Source organism: Carlito syrichta, unplaced genomic scaffold (genome assembly GCF_000164805.1).
Source record: "Carlito syrichta isolate Samal-C Ts95f unplaced genomic scaffold, Tarsius_syrichta-2.0.1 Scaffold303179, whole genome shotgun sequence".
NCBI classification, from domain to species: domain Eukaryota; kingdom Metazoa; phylum Chordata; class Mammalia; order Primates; family Tarsiidae; genus Carlito; species Carlito syrichta.
In genome coordinates this window covers 275,113-286,560 of record NW_007247275.1, presented here as the reverse complement: position 1 = coordinate 286,560, position 11,448 = coordinate 275,113, and the positions used below count along the sequence as shown (strand labels likewise).

At 43.1% G+C, this 11,448-nt stretch overlaps 1 protein-coding gene across 5 annotated transcripts in view; it reads left to right on the top strand.

The window, feature by feature from the left end:
• Positions 1-11,448, top strand: part of UROS (uroporphyrinogen III synthase) — a 48,339-nt gene that overhangs the window by 6,502 nt on the left and 30,389 nt on the right. For 3 of the 5 annotated variants that reach the window (XM_021712312.1, XM_021712310.1, XM_021712313.1), the window contains exons 2-5: positions 929-1,016; positions 1,215-1,298; positions 2,621-2,723; positions 5,758-5,832. In XM_021712312.1, coding sequence (XP_021567987.1) covers positions 954-1,016; positions 1,215-1,298; positions 2,621-2,723; positions 5,758-5,832 — 325 coding nt within the window. In that variant the 5' untranslated portion in view covers positions 929-953. The remainder of the gene's footprint in view (positions 1-928; positions 1,017-1,214; positions 1,299-2,620; positions 2,724-5,757; positions 5,833-11,448) is intronic. The other 2 variants (XM_021712311.1, XM_008057985.2) reach the window with 2 other exon arrangements.

Here is an 11,448-nt window from a genome sequence, read left to right as displayed (position 1 = left end):
ACTCAAAAAAAAAAAAAAAAAAAAATCGTATCATACCAAAAGAGGTCAAGAAGAAAATAATCAACTTACCACTCAGAAAGAATTACTACTGATACTTGGGTGCATATCTTTTTATATATGTATATATCTAAAATCTGGAAAATTATACTACTTGCAGAATGGTGAATTCTGATTTGTTTTACTTAACATCATTTTGTGATTAATCCATGCAATTAAGTTACTTGGGAATATTTTAACAATTTCATATAACTGTGCCACTATTTACCATTCTCTCATTTTTTGGATATTGACATTGTTTCCAGTTATTTATAATTCTAAAGAAGACCAGAGTAAACATCTTTATGTTAATTTTTATATACATTTATAAGTATGGCCTTAGTATTTATTCTGAGAAGTAAAATTATAGGAAAAAAGAGTATTAAGTATATAAGGCTTTTGATACATCAACAAATTGTTTTCTACATTAATAGATTATCTCATGATACTTGACAACATTTAGAAAACATCATTTGAAAAGTGGAAGAGTCAATATAATTATTTCCTCAAGTGCTTATGAGCTACTCAGTATATTCATCTTAAAGTGGAAAAAATATTTATCTCCTTAGGATAGAATATATCTACTTCTCTATTTGTTGTTAACACAACCAAGAATTTGTACCAGCTCTCTTCTCTGAGCTGTAAATGTTTGGTATAGTACACTTCACTTTCACTAATGGCCTTCCTCTGCCTTTCCAAGTGATATCAACTGCTAACATGCTCTCCCTTGGCCTTATCAGTGACAGGGGTCTTCGGAAAGAACAAGCCCATTAGTGCTAAGTCATGGTGTGGGAGGGATAGGTCTCTTCAGCAAGCAATTGATTGCCTGCATCCAACATTGCCTAGGAGTTTTGGAGATCTAATTAAGATCTGTTTCCTTGCTCTGTCACAGCCCTTATAAAGACTGCCAGGCCATCATGAAGGTTCTTTTACTGAAAGATCCTAAGGAAGATGACTGTGGCCAGGACCCATATGTCAGGGTAAGTGGCCCGAAACTCCTTGTCCATAGAGCACTTAGCATGCTCGCTGATGGCATCAAAGGGCTGAAGCTGGCTGGGGAGGGGTCTGTGGAAACTCCGATGACTGACAGAGAATCGGTTACTAATGTGATACCATGACCCTTACCTTATTTTCTACACAACCCTGGCCAATCCAGACCTGTATTCTTTTATTTGCAGGAATTAGGATTATATGGACTTGAAGCCACTTTGATCCCTGTTTTATCATTTGAGTTTTTGTCTCTTCCTAGTTTCTCTGAGAAGGTAAGGCCTGTTGTGTCTGAGCCCGTGTTAGTATTTTGTTTCTGCAGAATTCTTGCCAGCCCAAGCCCAAAGGACTATATTACTGCCCTTCATTTTACTCCCACTTTAAAACAAGACCAGAACCACCTCACTTGGACCAGCTTGGGCCTCTCTGGGCTGCTGTTGGGATTCTCTGGCTGAGCCTCTTCCAGCTCCTCCAGAAAGGCACCCAGAGTCAGAGATTGGAGCCCGAGAGAAAAAGTAATGCTGAGAGCACCAAACCGGCATTGCTTGCAGCAGTCTTAGAACCCTTTCATTTATCTTCTCATTTAATCTACCCTCAACCCCCGCCCCTGCAGAGCAGGCCAGGCGAGTATTATTTTCTAGATTCGGTCCCAGGTTAGGCAGCTCAGCCAAGGCCTCCAGCAACTAAGAGACAGGACTAAGACTCAAACTCAGGACTTCTGCCCGCCACTTCAATATTGCTTCCAGTGTAGGTATGACAGAAATTGCAGTAAAACCTTCCAAATGCTTCAGATTAAAGATTCAGAAGCCGGGCTCGGTGGCTCAGCCTGTAATCCCGCGCTTTGGGAGACCGAGGTGAGTGGATTGCCTGAGCCCGCAGGTTCGAGACCTGCCTGGGCAACTTGATGAGACCTCATCTCTACAACAAATAAAAAAATCAGCTGGGCATGGTAACATGCGCCTGTAATTCCGACCACTCGGAAGGCTGAGGCGGAAGGATCACCAGAGCCCAGCAGGTCAAGGCTGCGGTGGCCGGGAGCAGCCACTGCACTCCAGTCTGGGCGACAGACTGAGACTCCGACTCAAATAAATAAATAACATAAATAAATAAATAAAGATTCAGTGCCTACAGCTTCAGTGATATAGGAGCTACACAACAGCCTAGTGCCTAGCTCAGAGTAAATGCTTAGTAGATGGTATCACCAGTATTATCTTTGAAGATCAGGGATTCAGCATGGATATCACCTCCTGAATAAGTTTTATCTCGGATGAGGGTTGAGTCTGCCTTCCTGCCGGCCCCCTCCCCAATCTCAGGCTGAGCCAGGCTTTCTCTCTCTGCTGCAGTGACACTTACTCCCCTGTATTGCACGTGGCTGTCTCCTAGACTGTGTGCTTGAGGGAAATGTTATGAATAATAAAATTACCGGTGTATCCTGCAAGGCCTAGAATAAATAGTTCCCGGCACATAGTAAGCACTCAATTAGTGTTGAGTGGAAGGAATTAGTTTGCCTACTACTTTTGTGAAGCATTTGGAACTCCTTGGGTGATGTTGAACTTAGCTGTCACATGAAATGCCCTTGTTGCTTTTTGGTGGGCAGCTGTCTCATCCTGAGAGTTACGGAGGACTCATTTTTACCAGCCCCAGAGCGGTGGAAGCAACAGAGCTGTGTTTGGAGAAAGACAATAAAACAGAAGGTGAGGGTGAGTCTTGCCGTGGATTCCACTGGACTTTTATTTACTCTTATTTCTCCTACTAGGAAACTAGATTCCAGAAACAGTGCATATCTGACAGAAGTAGGTACTTACTGGTGTCAGATCACAGATACTTCCTTGGGAAACAGGAGACAGGGCAGCCTCCTTAACTCCTAGACAGGTGTCGCCAAGGGGGAGTCTCTTTTAAATGTCGACCTGCTAGGCACTCATATCTCCCCTTATCAGGCCCAGTTTCTTCCTCTGAAAATAGGATGTGTGTCTCTTTCTTCCAAGAGATGATGAAAAAATGCAACAGTGTATGAGAAAAGGGTCAGTGCCATGCCAAGCACTTGGTGACACAGTCATCTTTTTGACCCTTCTTCCCATCTCCTTCCCTCTCTGTCAAAACAGTGTAGAAATGGTGCTGTCGCCGGGCTCGGTGGCTCAGCCTGTCATCCCGCGTCTTTGGGAGGCTGAGGTGAGTGGATGGCTTGAGCCCGCGGGTTCGAGACCCACCTGGGCAGCGAGACCTCATCTCTAAATAAATCAAAAAATCAGCCGGGCGTGGTAGTGCCTGCCTGTAATTCCGGCTACTCGGAAGGCTGAGGCGGAAGGATCGCCGGAGCCCAGCAGGTCGAGGCTGCGGTGGCCGGGAGCGGCCACTGCACTCCAGTCTGGGCAAAGGAGTGAGACTCCAACTCAAAAAAAAGAAAAAAGAAATGGTGCTGTCCATGAAGAGAAGCCCAGGCTTCAGACTGAATATCACCTTGTGAATATATGCAGTTGAATGGCTTCCTGGCTACCCTTTAGGGAGTGCTTGTTGTATGTTAGGCCCTGTGTTAAATACTTCCTGTTCATCATCTCATTCAACGCTAGGTAATAATCCAGAGGCATAGGGCTCCATGATATCATTTTACCCTTGAGAAAACTGAGGCTGGGAAGGGAACGCATTTGTCCAAGGCCTCAGACCTAGGCAGTCCAGAGCCGGGCTTCAGACTCGGGCCAGAGCCTCCGTCGTGACACTAATGAACAGAAGCCCCAGGGAGAGTGGTTATCGAAAGGCGCTGGAGTGAGTGAGTCCTGGGTTCAAACAGCCATTCTGACTTTAATGAGCTCCTTGACCTCTCTGAGCCTCAGTCTCCTTATATTTAAAGTGGACATAGTAACACCTGCATTGTGGTATTATTACTTTTGGTAGCTAGATAGAACTTAATGAATGCCTACTCTGTACCAGATACTGTCCTGAATACTTTCTCCTGTGAGCTAGATACTGTCAGTCTTTTCACCTGGCAGATGAGGAGCCCGAAGAACAGAGGGTACAGGACCATGCAAGACTCTTCTACAGTCTGTAAGGCACAGATTCAGGATTCAGGCTGCAGTCTGAGTCCCCAAGGGAGGCCTCCAGGTGGTTGCTTGGAGCAGAGCAGTGAGTAGTAAAGGCTTTGAGTAGGCGATGGTACAAGAATGATGGTTGTCTCTTCACATTTAACCAGGCTTCATCATAGCCTAAACACATCACCTTCTTGGTAATCTCATACACACGCTCACCTCCTGTTGAAAACAAAATTGGATGCTTTTTTAGGGATAAGGACCCTAAGGAACTCAGACTGGGAGTGTTGTTTCCCAAGTGGAGAGGCATGTGTACTCTTTCCTGGAGTGCTGCAGGGTACTTTGCCTTGCAGTGTGCTTTTCCTTGTGTATGTGCTTACAGGAGGAAGATAACGAAAAAGCCCAGAAGGGCCACTATAACTTTTTATAGTGCCTTTTCATTTAAAAAGCACATTCTAACCTGGCACGGTGGCTCAGGCTTATAATCCCAGCACTTTGGGAGGCTGAGGTGAGAGGATTGCCTGAGCTCATGGATTCAAGACCAGCCTGGGAAACTCGATGAGCCCTCATCTCTACAATAAATTAAAAAATTAGCCGGGCATGGTGACGCGTGCCTATAGTTCCAGCTACTTGGAAGGCTGAGGCGGAAGGATCGCCTGAGCCCAGTAGGTCGAGGCTGCAGTGACTGTCTACATGCCACTGCACTCTAGCCTGGGCAACAAAGTGAGACTCCAACTAAAAAAATAAAATAAAAAGAAAGAAAGAAAGAAAAAGCACATTCTAATATATTTTCTAATTTGATTCTCATGACAACCATATGAAATAGACAGTAGGAGCATGGTTAATCCCAGCTACCTAGAAGAAGAAACAGGTGAGGTGGGTTAACTGTCTCGCCCTGGACACATAATGAGCTAAGGGCAGAGGCCCTCTGCAGCCAGGCTTCCAGACTCCACCAGCCCCCACTCCAGTTGTTCTGTCGCGAGGCTTGGAAAATGGTATGGTCACATGTTGTGGATAAGTTTTAAATACATTTTATTTATATGTGTAGGGGAGGAAAGAAAGTGAAGCTCAATCTTTGGGTACTTGTTTAAAAGTGAATTTTCCTTAGGAGTATAAAGGGTGGAGTAATATATTGAATTTAAGGGAAAGTTATGCTTATAATCAGATTTTAGGAAAGAAGAACTATTGTTTCCTTGTTTCTAAAGTATTGAATACCCAGTAGTCTTAGATGTATTTATAGAATCCATTTTCTTTTTTTATTTCTTTCATCCATATTTGAAGATTTTGGGGGTCATAAAATAGTATTTTGTATTAAACTATGTTAATGTACCTGACATTTATTACTTTTATATTTTTATTATTATTTTTTGACCTAATGAATAAATGAGCCATATCATCTGAGATTACAGTTTGTTAACTGCTTTCAGATTTGTGTCCCAAATAAAACCAATTATATTTCTTTATTTGACATGTTTTTTTAATGACCAGTGACTTTTTCTTTAAAAGTCTACATTTTTAGACTTTAATTTTACTATGCAAATTAACTCAAGTTATGTTTGTTTTCTAGTACACTTTAAAATTTTTTCTTGGCTTGGGCATGGTGACGCATGCCTATAATCCCAGTGCTTTGGGGTGCTGGGGTGAAGAGGGTTAGGCTGCAATCAGATGGCCGGTTTGGAATTTGCAACTCACATATGATTTCATGTTTTTACAGTCTGGGAAAAATCTCTGAAAGAAAAATGGAATGCTAAGTCAGTGTATGTGGTTGGAAATACCACTGCTTCTCTAGGTAAGGAGTCAAGCTAAAAATAAAACACCAAAAATGACTTAACCTTTTTTTGTTTTTTTGACACTTTAGTTCAGTTTTAAAATACTGGTTTTTGCTTATTAAATTTGCAAACATTAGTTAAATATGTAATACTACTGATAAAATACAATGAAACAGTATGTTCAGGCATTTCCAAATGACATTAAAAATTGGTTTGTATCTTTTAAGAAATACATGGTCAGTATATATTCAATACCTTTATTGAAATGTTTATATCTTCCAGACCTGGTAGCTCACGCCTATAATCCCAGTACTTTGGAGGCTGAGGCGGGAAGTTCATTCGAGCCCAGGAGTTCGAGACCAGCCTGGGCAATATAGCGAGACCTCACCTCTACAAAAAAAAAAATTGTTTTTTAATGAGCTGGGTGTGTTGGTACACTCCTAGTCCCAGCTGCTCAGGAGGCTGAGGTGGAAAACTGCCTGCCTGAGCCTAGGAGGTTGAGGCTGCAGTGAACTGTTATTATGCCACTACACTCCAGCCTGGGTGACATGAGACCCTGACTTAAAAAAAAAGATTGTATCCTTTGGCCACTAATCTCATTGTGAATATAATTAATGCCACTAAATTACTCATTTAAGAAATGATTAAAATGAGCCGGGCTCGGTGGCTCAGCCTGTAATCCCACAGCTTTGGGAGGCTGAGGTGAGCGGATTGCCTGAGCCCGCAGGTTCGAGACCCGCCTGGACAGGCGAGACCTCATCTCTACAATAAAATCAAAAAATCAGCCGGGCATGGTAGCGCGCGCCTGTAATTCCGGCTACTCGGAAGGCTGAGGCGGAAGGATTGCCGGAGCCCAGCAGGTCGAGGCTGGGGTGGCTGGAAGCGGCCACTGCACTCCAGTCTGGGCGACAGAGTGAGACTCCAACTCAAAAAAAAAAAAAGAAGCCCTGGAAGCCGGGCTCGGTGACTCAACCTGTAATCCCGTGCTTTGGGAGGCTGAGGTGAGTGGATTGCCTGAGCTCGCGGATTCAAGACCCGCCTGGGCAGGCGAGACCTCATCTCTACAATAAAATCAAAAAATTAGCTGGGCATGGTAGTGCGCGCCTGTAATTCTGGCTACTCGGAAGGCTGAGGCGGAAGGATTGCCGGAGCCCAGCAGGTCGAGGCTGCAGTGGCCGGGAGTGGCCACTGCACTCTAGTCGGGGTGACAGAGTGAGACTCCAACTCAAAAAAAAAAAAAAAGAAATGATTAGACTGATAGTTTTTACTATAATTTTTTAAATGCCTAAATCTCTAGATAGTGATATTAAAGTTGGTTTTCCCAGTTTTTAAAATGTTTTCTACATTTTTCTAAATATGCTTGAATTTATATATTATTTTTAAAGTATAAAATGTGGATAGTGAATCATTAAAAATTAACATTAAGCATTTTATGGTTTTTTGGGGTTTTTTTTAGTTGTAGTCTCATTCTGTTGCTCAGGCTAGAGTACAGTGGCATGCTCGTGGCCACTGCAGCCTCAACCTGCTGGACTCGGGTGATTCTTGCCTTAGCCTTCCAAGTAGCTGGAATTACAGGCACGCACCACCACACCTGGCTAATTTTTTTATCTATTATAGAGATGAGGTCTCACCAAGTTACTCAGGCTGGTCACATTTTAAATACTGTATTTAAAACAATGCTTAGCAATTGTGAATAAATTAACCTGTAACTTTGTTCCAGAACAGTTCAGTTTGTTCAGATAAATTTTAAAATATCGTGGGAGGGTGTAATATAAGTGAAAGTAAGTTTAAGAACTAACAGCACATTTTCCAGAGAACAAAATGAGGCTGAGAAAGAAAGCAGTGGGTGTTGCTGGCTAATGAAAAGATGATGCTTGTATCTTCTGAGCAGCATAACTTTTGTCAGAATCTCAGCAGTTCAGCCAGGGAGAGTGAATCAGCGGCTTGGTTGCCAAAGGAACCACCTCTACTCCTATGCATCTCCCCCTAAAAATAAGTTAAGAATTTTCTTGTACTTTGTTTTGATATTAATTTTTTTCTAAATGAAAAGAAGAAAGAAAATAGGCAATTTCTGACTAATACACCAAAAATTCAACTATCACGTGTACGTAAATTTTCCTAACCTTCACACTTGAGCTGATAAGCAAACATTTGAGCCATCAGTTTGCTAGCTCTTCAGTTTGATCCTAGCAGCATCACTATGGATTTTGCTGTTACTATTCTATCAAATGAGAAGAAAACTAGAAAAAAGACAGCAGTGGTACAGTGATGAGAGCTTTTGTCTTGGGACTTAGAGTAGCTGAGAGTGAACCACATCAAATGCAACACAAGCAGGCAGTGCAGAGCTTTGGTCTCAGTTGGGCATGCAGTGACCTCAGGCTGGTCCCTGTTCGTTCAGTTGTGAAGAAGCAGGGCATGTTCTAAATGCCGGGACCATATTGTCAAAGGAGAGATGAAGTTAGGGATTTTGCAACTTTAAAAAATCTCTTTGAAAGGAAATGATATTCTTTCTTAACATGAAAGTCAGTAGCCCAACTTTGAACATTCTGTTTTAGTTCGCCTTTTCAGACATGGTGCACCAAGGCGCTCTCTTTAGTGGGTACCGGGAGGCGGTGTGGCTTGAGCTTGCTGAGGTCTCTGTTCGTCCAGAGTCTCAGCAGGAGCCTGGAGAATTAGAGGAAGCTGAACACCAACAGCTGGGAGGAGACTAGGCCCAGTGTATTCGTCATCTTTTGCCGTTAGACCAGTTGTGCCAAGACTTAGTAGCTACAAACAAGCATTTATTATCTCATTGTTTCTGTTAGTCAGAAATCTGAACAAGGGTACCCGCATAATGAATATTTGTATACCTAACCCTGAATTGTGCCCCACATCTTTAAAATAAAAAAATTGAAAGTTAAAATAAATTAAAAGAAAAAGAAAGCTGGGCATGGCTTAGCTGTATTCTTCTGGCTCAGGTTTGTCACAAGGCCACAGTCAAGCTGATGGTCAGGGCTGCAGACATATCTAGGCTTGAGTTGGTGAGAGTCTGCTTGCAGAATTACTCGTATGACTTCAGCAGACCTCAGAAGATCTGCTTCCCAGCTCATTCACATGGGCCTCTCCAAAGGGCTGATACATGGCAGCTGGCTTCCCCTATCATGAGAGAATCCAAAAGAGAGCAAAAGAGAACACCTATGACAGAAACCACAATCTTCTTATAACCTCATCTTGGAAGTGACAGCCCATTACTTCTGCCGTCTTCTTCTTGTTCGAATGGAGCGAATAATTCCAGTCCACACTCAAGTGAAGGGATGATGTGGGTCCAGGGATCACTGGGGGACACTCACATTACCCAGGAGCCCTCTGGTCAAGAGCTACCTTTGGCTCCCCAGAGCCTGTATACCTGGTTGGGAAAGTTGGACATTTAAAACAAAGAAAAGAAAAGGTAGACATTTTTCGTAGAATAGAAACGAACAGAAGGGGGTCTCATTGTGAAATTCCAGTGAGAGATGATGTCTGTGTTTCTTCAAAAATGTTGCAACGTGACGTAATTTTGCAGATATTGTTGATTACTAATAGATGGATAAAAAGACATTCTGTGTAACACTGTGCAGTAAGTCATCACTTAACTTTCTCATCACTCAGTTTCTCTTAGAAACTGCTACTTTAAGCCAAATGATGTATAGCAAAACCAGTTTTTTTCCTTACCAATGTTATGATGAAAACACATGGAATGAAATGATGTTATTCAAGGACCTGATGTGGGTCATTTCACTTAAAGTGGCAATGTCAGGGACAGGATCAGCAGTTGAGAGAAACTGCCAGAGGAGGGAGGGGCACACCTCATCCACAAGGGTGCCTGCATAATGAACATTTGTATACCTAACCCTGAATTGTACCCCACATCCTTAAAATTTTTTAAAAAGTGGCAACTTCTAAGAACCTATTAATGATAAGTGAGAACTTACTGTACTTGGTTTACATAAGGGCTGAAAGCATTATTTGGTTGGATATTGCATGCATGTTTTAAAAAGGTTTCAGTTTGTGTTGAAGACTCAGAGTTGGTTGGCTCCTGAACTGACACCTTACAACTCAGCTAGCCATCTCAGGAGAAAGCCTTCCATTTGACTGCCCTCTTGAGGTTCCCTTCCTTCCTCATCTAATTACAGGGTTGGACCTCAGAGCCATTTAGTGGCCACTGTTGCTGAGCCTTGTCAACCCAGACTAGTGACCTCCCAGAAGATAGCTTAGCAATTAATGACTCAGAACTCTGAACACAGAAATCTAACTCTTGGCCGGGCTCGGTGGCTCAGCCTGTAATCCCGCGCTTTGGGAAGCCGAGGTGAGTGGATTGCCTGAGCCCACGGGTTTGAGACCCGCCTGGGCAACTTGGCGAGACCTCATCTCTACAATAAATAAAAAAATTAGCCAGGTGTGGTAGCACGTGCCTGTAGTTCCAGCTACTTGGAAGGCTGAGGCAGAAGGATCGCCGGAGCCCAGCAACTCGAGGCTGCGGTGGCTGGGAGCGGCCACTGTACCCCAGTCTGGGCGACAGAGTGAGACTCCAACTCAAAAAAAAAAAAGAAATATGACTCTTTGTAAAACAACTTTATTATGAGCTATATATTTTTGTTGTTGGAATGAGTTATCATTTATAATTGATTACTGTTTTGACTCCGTGTTATACACCAGGCACTGTGCTATGCATTTTATGCATATGATTTCTCATTTTTGTAAAGAAAGTTTTAGTAAGCCCATAAAACAAAAACTGAGCCTACAAAAGACAGTGAGATTTGCTGGGTCACACGTTTAGAAAGTGGTATAGCATTGTTTAAATCCACAACTTCAGCCGGGTTTGGTGGCTCAGCCTGTAATCCCGCGCCTTTGGGAGGCTGAGATGAGTGGATTGCCTGAGCCTGCGGGTTCGAGACCCACCTGGGCAACTTGGCGAGACCTCATCTCTACAATAAATTGAAAAATTAGCTGGGCGTGGTAGCGCGCGACTGTAGTTCCAGCTACTTGGAAGGCTGAGGCGGAAGGATCGCCGGAGCCCAGCAGGTCGAGGCTGCGATGGCCAGGAGCGGCCACTGTACTCCAGTCTGGGCGATGGAGTGAGACTCCAACTCAAAAAAAAAATCCACAACTTCATTTTTCCAAAGCCACCGTGCAGATGTTTTATTTTTAAGGTTATATCTTCTTTTTTTAATTGCCATGTTTTCCTGTAAACTCTGGAAAGACTGCAAAAATCATCTTATCCATTCACTTGCTGATATCTTCAAATCTCATTCCTTGATTCTTTCTGATTTGTGCTCAGGATTTTATTTTACCTTCATACTTACCAGGTGGCACCTTTTCAACATAGACATCAGACAATAGAGGATTTGACCCCACATGTTTACACAAGCACAGAAAACTGGATCCAGTCAATGTTTTAACCTGTCAAATAGGGAAAAAAACCTACTATATGGCAGGTTTGTCTGTGATCAGCTTCTTTTTTTTTTTTTAACTCAGTGCAGATAATTTGAAGTCTCACTGTCAGTGCTTACTTGGGGAAGGCCCTTAAGGGGGTCTTGCTCAGTCTGGAGTGCTGGTTGAAATGTTATACTGGATCGGGCTCGGTGGCTCAGCCTGTAATCCCAGCACTTCAGGAGGCC